The 13,258-nt window shown below is 38.2% G+C and overlaps 1 protein-coding gene across 1 annotated transcript in view; it reads left to right on the forward strand.

Annotated features, from left to right (window-relative positions):
* The window catches only part of C7 (complement C7), a 251,950-nt gene that overhangs the window by 191,044 nt on the left and 47,648 nt on the right, over positions 1 to 13,258 (forward strand). The window contains exons 6-8 of the mRNA XM_063454005.1: positions 1,442 to 1,583; positions 7,326 to 7,464; positions 9,074 to 9,211. Coding sequence (XP_063310075.1) covers positions 1,442 to 1,583; positions 7,326 to 7,464; positions 9,074 to 9,211 — 419 coding nt within the window. The remainder of the gene's footprint in view (positions 1 to 1,441; positions 1,584 to 7,325; positions 7,465 to 9,073; positions 9,212 to 13,258) is intronic.

Genomic DNA, 13,258 nt, shown 5'->3' on the forward strand with positions numbered 1-13,258 from the left:
AGGAACCTATTTAATCACCTCTACTTATACCCTTTGTGTCACTATACCCACTCCCTCTAGCATGTAAGCTCATCAAGCAGGGCCCTCAACCCCTCTGTTCCAGTGCGTCCATTTGTATGGTTACAATTACGTGTCTGTTAGTCCACCCATTGTACAGCGGAATTTACTGGCGCTATATAAATAATAAAATAATAATAATAATAATAATAAAGATATAAGAACGATTAGAAATTTGGAATGAAATCATATAGATTACCAAGGAGAATTTAGATGATGTTTAATTACCAATGAAAGGAAATGCATACAATTAAACTGATGCCCAAACTTAGTAGCAAATTTCAGAAAACTTATCTTTTGTTGAAGTTGATGTTATTACCACTGGGAGGCACTGTTATACTAAAGTAAAAGTCTATTGTCCTATTTTACTTATTTAACATTGCCAAGATGACAGCAACAGCTGCTATTAAACTTCAGCTCAATTTTTCTGCACTTCGCACTTTAATGTCACTCAGACTGGTTTGGTTTTATTATTTTATTACAATTTATCAGCAATAGACACTATATTCATTTCACCCTTATTTTTTGGTGGAAGTAATTTCAATGTAGCACTCTAAATAGGATCCATCTAGAAATGATTTAATATATATTATTTGAGAATGATTATAGACAGATTAAGCTGAAAAGGTGGAACAAGTCAATAAGTATTGTCATTCTTACTGGGAGTGGTGTTTAAATGGATTGTGCATGATATATCTTAGAGTTAGATAACCACATCTCTGATAACAGAGTATTAATTTTCTCATACATATCAGTTGGAGAACTGATAACCAGTTAAAGAAATACTACAGGGTTAAGAACACAAATATGTATTCATGACCCTATAGTGTTAAAACCACCATCTAGCCCCCCTCACACTCCTTTGTCTCCCTAAATATAGTAAAAATGTACTTGTATTCAAATCTGCAGCTGCTGCCGCTGCCCCTGACCTGCCTGCTGTCTACTGACATCATCAGATGTGGTGGTCTGAGTCAATCACAAAGCTTCCCCCTAGGATTGGCTGAGACTATCGAGTAGGCAGATCAGGGGCAGGGCAATGACAAGTCAGCAACTCCTCATAGAGATGCATTGAATCTGTATGAGGAAAGTTCAGTGTCTGCATGCAGAGGGTAGAGACACTGAATGACAATACTGCACAGTGTGCATCACTTCCTCAGAAAGCACCTCTAGTAGCCACCTGCGGAGTGACCAGTGGAGGTATCCCTAGGCTGTAATGTAAACACTGCGTGAAGGGAATGATTCTACTCACCAGAACAAATACAATAGGCTGTATTTGTTCTGGTGGCTATAGTATTCCTTTAACTGAATTTTGTTTCACAAACATTGTTATATATCTTTTCAACTATATATCTATCCTTAAAAACAACATTGTGTCTCACTTCAGGTCAATGTATCAGCCAATCACTCGTATGTAATGGAGATCACGACTGTGAAGTGGACAGTTCCGATGAGGCAAATTGTGATGTTAGACACAAAGTCTGTGATACTGATAAGTACCCTCCTAATACAGAACTCACTGGATTAGGGTAAGAAAACAAGAGTTGAAAAGTAAAATAATAATAACAATTATATATATTATTATATCTATTAATATATATTTATTAATAGTACAACAGCAGTGGAAGGACCAGGCTGATCAATCCACTGAAGTTGTTAGGGGTTGAAGGGAATTAGGGCATAACCCAAAAATAGACAATAACAAAAGAAGAAACTGAAATGGGTAAACTAGAACAGTGCACCCATAATCAGAGTCTAAACCCTAAATGAATCTGCTCCGCCAATATATTGCAAAAAAGTTGCCAGTAATGGAGCATAGAACGAACTATATACAGTACATATAAATCTTTATTGATCCCTCTTAGGGGAAAGTAAATAAGGTGAAAAGAACAATATATTGGCGGAGCAGATTCATTTAGGGTTTAGACTCTGATTATGGGTGCACTGTTCTAGTTTACCCATTTCAGTTCCTTCTTTTGTTATAATATATATTTATATATACATATATTAATATTATTATTATTATGTTCATCAAGGTTCATTTGTTTTTTTTTTGTGTCATTGAAAGAAATGTGTAAATTTATGTTAAACTCTGTAATTTTATAGATTTTTATTCCAGGACAAATAATTACAATGGGCAAGCATATAGTTTTTACCATAGGTTTGGAACATTATGTGTGTCTTATATGTATTCATCAGCCATAATGTCCCTTTCCAACTTTTGACACTCTCAGCACCAGAACCACTAAATCTTAATGTAGTGGTTTTGGTGCATTTACCATTTTTTTCTGACAAATGTAAAATACTGCTGTTCCTGAGTAATGCAATGTTTAGACTTTTCCTAAATCATGTCTCTAGTCTAGCGACAGTCAGACAGAAACTCAGTAGAGGCACTTCCTGCTTAAAAACTTGGATTTTCTAAGGTCTTGACATTAGGGCCTCCATTTAATATTGTTAGATAAGCTTTCCAAATGACTTAATATTTTGGATAAACTTTTTAAAAAAATTTATGTGTTTCATAGTTAGATTTTTTTAAAATGTAGAATTTTGTAATATCTTGATAAATTAATAGATTATGTTTCTGTAGGATATTTTTTTTATATTTTAGTATTTTGAACAAATAATTTAAAAAGTTTTTCCAAAAAATTTCAATAATTTGGTAAGCTTATTCAACAATATTAAATCAAGGCTTAATTGTCATTATACACAGCATAATGACATCAAACGCAACTAAAGCGTCTCATAGAGAGGCAAGGGATTCTGTGTATCTCTATAATAGCATTAGATTGGACAAAAGACAATTAGAACTAATTACTTAGTCGGAAGAGGAGCAGATGCAGTAGGAAGGCTTACCTAGTGCTGGATTACAGGTAAGTTTTATAGTTTTAATTAACTTTTTATGACAAAGAGGGACTCCATTGTTTGGCACTAAATAAGGAACATTTATCATTTTATCCTCTTATTGCACACTTCTTATTTGATCTGTGAATAAAATCAACATTTAGTGTCTGCCTCCCTAGCCATCATTTATGTTGTGTTTTTTTTGTCCTTGAATGTTTTACAGCTGAAATATCTCATAAAGGCTTCCCCAAGGTGTCCACGGGCTGTATCAGTGGTAGCTGGTGACTGTTGGGTTCTTCCCAATTAACCCCATGAGATGCCATACCCTGTCCAAAACCAGCAGCATCTACAGTCATTAAAGGGACACTATAGTCACCTGAACAACTACAGCTTAATGTATTTGTTCAGGTGAGATCTATAGCTCCCTGCAGCCTTTCTCATGTAAACACTGTATTTTCAGAGAAAATACAGTGTTTACATTGATTGATAGGAATACCTCCAGTGGCCGTCACTCAGACGGCCACTAGAGGCACTTCCTATCATGCAGGGCCCTAAAAAGGCCCTGTACACGTCAGACGTTTGAAAATACGTCTGACGTGTGCTGGAGAGAGAAGGCACTGTGTGCGCGACTTCACTCTCCAGCCTGTCAGCAGAGGAGGGGGGCGGGCAAAGACCGCGAGCTGAGCTATCAGTCAGCTCAGCTCGCGGCCGCTCACACCGCGCGCATGCGTGGTAGTGCGCTGAGGACTTCAGAGGGCGGCATGAATGCCGCCCTCTGAAGTCGGTGCGCATGTGTGGCGAAGCTGCGCATGCGCACAAGGGAGCAATGATGCTTCCAAATGGAAGCGTCTGATTGCTCCCTGCTCGCGCCCGCCTATTTCGTCATTTTGACGAAATAGGGGGCGCGGCTTCACGAGGCTCCTGGCGCTGGAACGAGGTGAGTAAACAGGGGCTCCCTGGAGAGTCCCTTTAATAAAGAGGAGAATGGATTGTGCCGATATAATCCTGACAGATACCTGTTTTTTCTAGCACATATTAATAGTCCTTACAATGCCAGTAAATGTGATATATTTTTTTGCACCAAAACTGCGGGGGAGGGGAGGCAGCAGCCGTCTAACCGCCCCCTAAGTACTGACCTCCACTGGAAAGTACATAGCAGATAATATACAAAGAAAAAAAATAACCTTCTGCTTCTTGTTGATAAATAGCACAAATAGCAATATCGTTTGAAATCCATGACCTTGCATTGAAATGGCATATTACTGGATTCTAAAAATTCCAACCTCCAATGATGTATTCAGTTTAGATTAATCCAATTGGATGCTTTTATTGGAGAAGAATGTGAGCCATCCCTGACTTCCTTTCTTAACTGTGGATAATAGGGAATCCAGTAACTTAGCTTTTGTGGTTTAGCTATATAATAATTTAGTTTAAGCTAAAGAAATCAAATAAATAACTTGACAAAATGTAATAATCTGAATGCGCCCTTTTGCTGCAATACTATTACATATTTTTTTTATTATCAAATGAAAGCAAAAAGCTTGATGAAATAATATAATCATTTCTAAACTGAAATAAAGTATATTTGCATATCACAGTGTAAAATGTTATCAGTCTGGCAGCCGAACAAAGAATTATGACCAAAACAAGTTTGCATTTCTACTAAAGCCTTGCTTATCGTTATCATTTTTGGACTAATTTGATGCAGGCATTGAGCACTGCAATATTTTATTATTCACTTTGGCTTTCCGTGTCACACTCTCTATGAATAATGAATAAAAACTGCAAGTGGAAAATGATAATTATATTCGGGGATCATGACTATTTTTGGCTGGTTGTATTTTCTTTTTAATGTTTTTTATTGTACTAGTATCCAGCAAATTTAGTTAAATAGAAATGAAACCCAGCATTTCCAAATATGAAAGCACCGTGGAACATAGATTGGAGAACAGATTTCCTTCAAATTAAAATGTATAAGGATTTCTGTAGCAGGAAAAGAAATGATGTTGGGATTTTTGTTTTGTATGTTGTAGTAGGTCATTGCTGTGCAGTGAAAACACAACAAACATACACAAAAAGGGAGAAGAAGGAGGGAGAACATTTTTAATAATACAATTATTTTATATTCCTCATATTTCAATTTCCAATATACAAAGCTTTAAAATGTATGAATCTGTATGTTGAATCTGTATGTCTGTCTGTCTCTGTTTAGTAGTGCATGATCAGAGTATGTGAGTGTAGTAGTAGTAATGGCGATACCTGTTACTGGAGGTTAGTACCAATTTCCACAATTATCAAGGTGGGGCAAGGTGGTCTGCCCCAGGTGTCAGATGTCAAGGGGGTGCACAGAGAACCCCCTTCTATCAGAGCAGGAACCTGCCTACAGGCATGTTTATTGCATGGGTTCCTCTCTACCGTTGCGACTGCGGTCTGGTGCTGAGGGAGCTTCGGAGATCAGTATGCACTGTACTGGTCTATGATGTCACCCAGTCCCGGCATCAGTACAGAGGAGCTGGGCAATCAGTGCAGATAATGATCCTATTAGCTCTGTAATGGACACCAGGGATGATATTCTCTTAAAAATTAAGCAAAGGAAGACTGGGTGGATCTTGTTTTTTTTTTTTTTTATGAAAAAAATAAAATAAACTAAAAAATGTGTGTATGTATATAAGTATGTGTGTGTATGAGTCACTGTGTGTGTAAATGAGTATGTGCGTATAATTGTGTGTATATGTAAATGTGTGTGTATTAATCTATATACCGAGCCTGATTACTTATAAGGAGGCCACCTAGAGCTCAGGCTCAGACTCAGCCGATACACACACTCACAGAAACAGAGAAACAGAAACAGAGCCCAGGACTTTAGGAGGGGTGCCCAATCTGGCTCCCTGCTTAGGGCTCTGGGCAATCTTAATCTGGCACTGACTGTGGGTGTATGTATGAGTCTGTCTTTGTACATGAATGTATGTGTATGTGAAAGTGTGGGTATATGAGTCTCTGTGTGTGCATACGAATGTGAGTAGGTATGAGTCTGTGTGTATCATCGTGTGTGTATGTGTATGTGTATATGTATCCATGTGTGTTTATGTGAATGTATGTGTACATGAATGTAAGTACATCATATATGAATGTGTACATGAGTAATAATGTCAGTATGTGCATGTAATTTCCCTAACAAAATAGTTTAAAAAAAAAAAAAGTTTTTGTAAAAATAAATTTCCTCCTCGGGTGTCATTTAATCTAGATACATGTCTGACCAGGTGGAAAATATTTAATTAATATCCCACCAAGGAATAGTTAAACCATATGGAAACAAAGTCCTTGTTTCATCATTAAAGAAATACTATAGTGTTAGAAATCCAAAACTATATGACTAACACAATAGGGTTCATCTGCCTCTGCAGCCCCCTCAGTTTCCCCATCAAGCCATGAAAGGGCTAAAAAACCCTTTAAACACTTACCTGATTCCAGTGCCAAGGTCCTTCTGTGTTGATTAGGTAACCTCCCACTTCAGTACGATCCAGGAAACCGATGCACATGTGCAGCGAGTGCCATGCGCTCTACTACGGGGTTTTGCAAGACACTGGACATTCTCATGCAGACCATGAGGATGTGCAGCATCATTTCATGTAGTTAAACTATGTGAAAATACAGGAAGCTCCACTAATGGTTGTTTTGGAGACAGCAACTAGAGGCAGTCTTAACCATGCAAATTCATCTCTAAAACTGAAATGTTTTCACTTGCAGGAATCGCTGCCTGGGACATTGCGCCCAGACCACTTCAATGAGATAAAGTGGTCTAAGTGCCTATAGTGTCCCTTTAAAAGTTTACTCCAGGCTGAAATTGACATTATCCCCTTTTGATGAATACTATAGACTGTGCATGACAATTTGCAATACTAGAATAACTTATGAAACAATGCCCAACTTGGTAAGGCCATTTCAGGCAGTCTCCAGAATTTGTTCATTATGCCACTGACCTCTGCAACACCTGAAAAGTGTGTGAAATATTTCAGCCAATGAGGGTTCTTCAGTACAAACAAATCTGAGTTATACACATGTAAAACCATGTGAAAATATAATCTGTCTAGGAACCTAGCTGCTGCTGATTTTACTTGCCTTATTTTTTTGCATTACCTGGACAGCAATAATATATAATATAGAGGCAAATTATCGTACCTCAAGCCTATTTATGCTTGTAAGTTGTCCTGGTTCCTGAACTATTCTTATAGTTGCTATTATTTTTGGATATGTTCTGGATAACTTAAACTGTCTTGATATGGATGCAATTATAATGGGAAGAACTCAGTTACATGCTATACTTTATTAACTGATCTGCTTGGCAGGTACTGATGATATCTACTTTTTTTTATTTTTTTTGCATTTTCCTTTTTTTTGTTCACATATTTCTTATACCATGTTTATTGCAGTTTTGATGTCCGGACTCAAGAATTAAAGAGTGGGGTTATTCATACAAAAAGTTTTGGTGGAAAGTGTCGCAAAGTTTTTAACGCTGATAACAGACATTTCTACAGGTTAAGTGAAAATGTTCTGGCTTACACATTCAAGGTATGTTGCATTTATTACAAACCAACAACTAAAACACCCTTTAATTAAAATGTATGTGGAAAGCACACAGTGAAGGGTATATATATATATATATATATATATATATAAGCATTACCCTTTCCTTCAATGAACTGTAGACAGATTAGGACTCTTCCAAGTTCTCATAAAAATACAGAAAACCAAAGTATCTACGGTAGACAAAAAAAAAAAACACATAGGGTAGTATTTTATACCATAAATTCAATAGACAATTATTGCACTCACAAACAATATTAATGCAATTATATTGTGAGTGCAATAATTGCCTATTGAATTTATGGCATCCATACAATACTGCCCTATGTGGTTTTTGTTTGTTTTTTGTTTTGTCTATCAGAGATACTTTGGTTTTATATGTTTCATGTATTATATATTTATTTGATTTTCTTTAGTTTAAGTTTATATTTTAAAAAAAAATAGCAAATTAGCTATGCTGTCATGTTTTTTTATAACTTTATGTCTTCAAAGCATTTACATAGAGGTTAAATTATCATACTATGGACTTCAAATAGAGTTTGGTAGTAAGGTGGTAGTTACTATTGTTAGTAGTATTTTTGATCACTGAATAGGCCAGGAAAAAAAACCCATCAAAAGTCAGTCTTATACTGTAATTCAGAGTTAGGAAAAAACACCATTTGTAAATAAAGTTGTTTGGTACGCAACGATTTTAAAGGTTAGAACATAAACATTTAAATAAAGTTGTTTGATACAAAGCATATTTAAAGGTTAGAACATAAACATTTAAATAAAGTTGTTTGATATGTAACATATTTCTATTTTCCCTGTGCTACTAATCCAGGTATAGTTCTCTCCATTCGAATATTGTCCCTCATATCCCATAAACATCCCATTTAGGATTTAATCCCCCAACTCAGATATATGCACATTACAGTCCCCATATATTTTCACATTGTACATCAATGGTAAAGGGCAAGCACTCTGGCTTCCTATGAGGTCATCCCACACCAGGAAGTAGTTTGGCTTATCAGAAGCCACCAATTCTAACCTATAAAATCTGAAGTATGGATATATTTAACCCAGCACTGCAAGAGTTAGCACACTAGCTTTTTAACTCTATTTAAAAGATTAGAAATGTGATTGGCAATAGTCTATGAAAAAGAAATAAATTGCATCTGTGTCTTTCTCACCTATAAATCCGTCAATTCCAAGCATAATGCATAATTGGTGTTGGTGCCTTGATTGTTCCTTAAAAAAAAAATAGGTTTTAATGTAAAGCGAAGATTTGCATTATGTGTAGAATATAAAATTGTCACTATATTTGTATTTCATTTTAAAATAATACAGAATATTCAAGGACATAATGATTAATATACATTGTAACAGCTTTTTGACACAATGATACATTTTGTTTTGGAGTCAAAAAGCATTTCTAACTGCTTTTTTTCACTTCAAAATCTGTTTTTTTTTTTTCCAGCAGCAGCAAGCAGAATTATGTTTGAATAGCTGAACTTTTTGTGGTTTTAGCTTGAATCTGTTTTTTATCTAAATTAAGGTTAATTAAAGGAAGGTATAATTAAAGGAATTCCTAAACAATTGTACTCCCTCACAGGTAGAAACAAAAAACGATTTTAGCTACGACTTCTACAATAGCAGCTGGTCTTATGTCAAAAGTACTACAACCACTGTAAGGACTAACTACAATTATAACAGGGATGACTCCACATATACAAGCAATACAAAAGAAAAGGTAAATACAAAAGTTAATAAAATGAATTCTCAATATAAAAAAAGGACGCATAATATGGAGGAGTGCATGCAGTAATTGTCCATTTTACACTCTGTAACTTAGTGATATATCTGTGCAACATGCCTTGAAGTTGATCTGTTGCATTTCAATTAAAAAATATATTTTAAATCCATAAAAATAATATCATAATGAATTACTCGCTTTTTTGATGTAATGTTTCAGTCTTTTTTTTATTTTGTGTGTTAAGGTACATTTGTCATGACATTTTTTTATGTTTAATTGTAATTCCATCAGTAACACTAGCTCATTACTGCAACTCGAGTGTCCCATTTTAAATACGTGATTACTGTGATTATTTCAAACAAACAAAACAGTGACATTATCGTCACATTGGTACCTAAAACCAAAAATAACAAAACAAACAAACATTAAAGCATATCAGCAGTGGCGGCTCTAGACGTTGTAAGGCCTTGGGTGAAACTCGAGCATGAGGCCCCCACTAACACCAAAAGTGGAAAAAAAAATAGGGGTTGCATTGTGTGTATAAGGTGGTCCGGCGGGCGCCCTCTCTCTCTTCAGTCTGCAGCTCCGCCGGGAGTGAACTGCAGACCACGTGGTAAGTCTTGCGATCTCCAGTCTGACAGGCTGGAGATCGCAAGACACCTCAGTCTGCAGCTCACTCCCGGCGGAGCTGCAGACTGGAGGCTGGCTCTCATCAGGGCAGACTGACTGGAGGGGCCTCGCACCCAGCAGCATTATGGGCAAGCCGCCGTGCCCCCTCCTGTGTCAGGCCCTCAGCCACAGCACCGACAAGAGCTAGGCTGATTTCTGAAAATGAATTGTAAACGCTTGGGGATCCAAGCGCAAATTAAATATTGTAAGTGCAAGTAATGGAACTGGAACATAGCTGTGGGAGTGGGTTGGTTAGTGAGGGCAGACAAGCTCTTTAACTTTCCCCTGAGAGGAGCTTTGAAATGGGTAGGGAATGGGGCATCTTCCTAAAGGGAATAGGGAATGAAGAAAGCCCACCTTGAAAGGCCAGGTTGTGCATGAAATTGGGCAGTGTGGAAAGAGCACACACTGGGCAGTGTGGAAACAGCAAACCTAATATGAAGAACAACTATCACCAGTTATTGCAGGACTGCCTCCATAGAAGCGCCACCCCCTTGCCAACCACAGGGAACGGAGCAAGGTTGGTCCCACAAATTCATCTTTGAAGAAAGGCCAACGTCTTCACTAGTGATGTACCGAACTGTTCGCCGGCGAATAGTTCCCGGCGAACATAGCATGTTCGCGTCCACCACCGCGGGCGAACACATGCGGTGTTCGGTCCGCCCCCTATTCGTCATCATTGAGTAAACTTTGACCCTGTACCTCACAGTCAGCAGACACATTACAGCCAATCAGCAGCACACCCTCCCTAGCAGACCCTCCCACCTACTGGACAGCATCCATTTTAGATTAATTCGGAAGCTGCAACCATTTTTTATTTTTTTTTCAATTTATTATTTTTTTTTTAGTGCATATAAATGTTACAAGTAGATACTACCCCCAGACACTCTGTGTTACTGCAGATACTCCCTCCAGACACCCTGTGTTACTGCAGATACTCCCCCCAGACACTCTGTGTTACTGGAGATACTCCCTCCAGACACTGACACAGAGCAGAATAGGGACTGTTCCCCTTACATAGGGTCACTTGGCAGATATGGATTGACACCTATCCTAAGGATCCCTGATAAACACTGACACGGAGCCCTCCATGGGTGAAGATGGATTAATTTTTTTTTTGTGCTTGGGTTTTTTATTTTATTTTTAAGTTCGACGGGTATGATGGCTTTTTATTTGGCCTTTTTTGGGGCTAAAAAAATGAAGATTTTAGAAGAAGAAGACGTTGAATAGTAAGTTGAAGTTTACTTTACAGGGTAGTAATTTTATTCCCCCTTCACTATTTTTTAGGGTGAGGGGGGTAGGTAGGGGCTTTTTTATTTGGTTGTGTGACTAGGGGCTTGGGGACACACACTGCATACACACTATACACACACTGCACACACTATACACACACTGCACACACTATACACACACTACACACAATATACACACACTATACACACAATATACACACACACTGTACACACTATACACACACTGTACACACTATGCACACACACACTACACACACTGCATACACACACTGCATACACACTGCACACACTATACACACTGCACACACTATACACACACTGCACACTCTATACACACTATACACACACTGCATACACTATACACACTCTACACACACTGCATACACCCTGCACACACTGCATACACTATACACACTGCACTAACTATACACACACTGCACACACTATACACACACTGCACACACTATACACACACTGCATACACACTATACACACACTATACACACTATACACACACTACACACACTACACACACTACACACACACACTGTACACACTATGCACACACTGCATACACTATGCACACACTATACACACACACTACATACACACACACATTATACACACACTACACACACTATACACACTCACTATACACACAATATACACACACTTTACACACTATACACACACTGCATAAACATACATTTAAAACAAAATTGCAGCTGTTTTTTACATTTCAAAGTTGGGGAGGGGGGTGCCAAATAAAGGATCCGCCCCGGGTGCCAAATGCTCCAGGTACGCCCCTGTATAGAAAGGAGCCATGTTACTCTGTATATAGAGAGGAGCCATGTTTACACTGTATATAGAGGGGAGCCATGTTACTCTGTATATCGAGGGGAGCCATGTTACACTATATACAGTGGAAACATGGCTCCCTCTATATACAGAGTAACATGGCTCCCTCTATATGCAGAGGGGAGCCATGTTTACACGGTATATAGAGGGAAGCCATGTTATTCTGTATATAGAGGGAGCCATGTTTACACGGTATATAGAGGGAAGCCATGTTACTCTGTATATAGAGATGAGCCATGTTTACACTGTATATAGAGGGAACCATGTTTACACTGTATATAGAGGGGAGCCATGTTACTCTGTATATAGAGGGGAGCCATGTTACTCTGTATATAGAGAGGAGCCATGTTTACACTGTATATAGAGGGGAGCCATGTTACTCTGTATATAGAGGGGAGCCATGTTACACTATATACAGTGGAAACATGGCTCCCTCTATATACAGAGTAACATGGCTCCCTCTATATACAGAGGGGAGCCATGTTTACACGGTATATAGAGGGAAGCCATGTTATTCTGTATATAGAGGGAGCCATGTTTACACGGTATATAGAGGGAAGCCATGTTACTCTGTATATAGAGAGGAGCCATGTTTACACTGTATATAGAGGGAACCATGTTTACACTGTATATAGAGGGGAGCCATGTTACTCTGTATATAGAGGGGAGCCATGTTACTCTGTATATAGAGGGGAGCCATGTTACTCTGTATTTAGAGGGGAGCCATGTTTACACTGTATATAGAGGGGAGCCATGTTACTCTGTATATAGAGGGGAGCCATGTTACTCTGTATATAGAGGGAGCCATGTTACTCTGTATATAGAGGGGAGCCATGTTACACTGTATATAGAGTGAGCCATGTTACTCTGTATATAGAGGGAGCCATGTTTACACTGTATATAGAGGGGAGCCATGTTTACACAGTATACAGAGGGAGCCATGTTACTCTGTATATAGAGGGAGCCATGTTTACTCTGTATATAGAGGACTGTTTGCGGTGCGTTAAACGGGGAGTTTGGTCTGTCACTGTGAAGCGGGCGTAACCCTTACACTACCTGATCGATACAACATCATACCTGATGATTTAAAGCACGTTATTCCAAACAATTTAGGAATGTTAGGTGATTTATGCCCTTTATGGATTAAAACCAGACTCTGCATCAACTATGTAATTTTCCATGGGAGTTTTGCCATGGATCCCCCTCCGGCATGCCACAGTCCAGGTGTTAGTCCCCTTGAAACAACTTTTCCATCACTATTGTG

Source organism: Pelobates fuscus, chromosome 5, assembly GCF_036172605.1.
Source record: "Pelobates fuscus isolate aPelFus1 chromosome 5, aPelFus1.pri, whole genome shotgun sequence".
Lineage (NCBI taxonomy): Eukaryota > Metazoa > Chordata > Amphibia > Anura > Pelobatidae > Pelobates > Pelobates fuscus.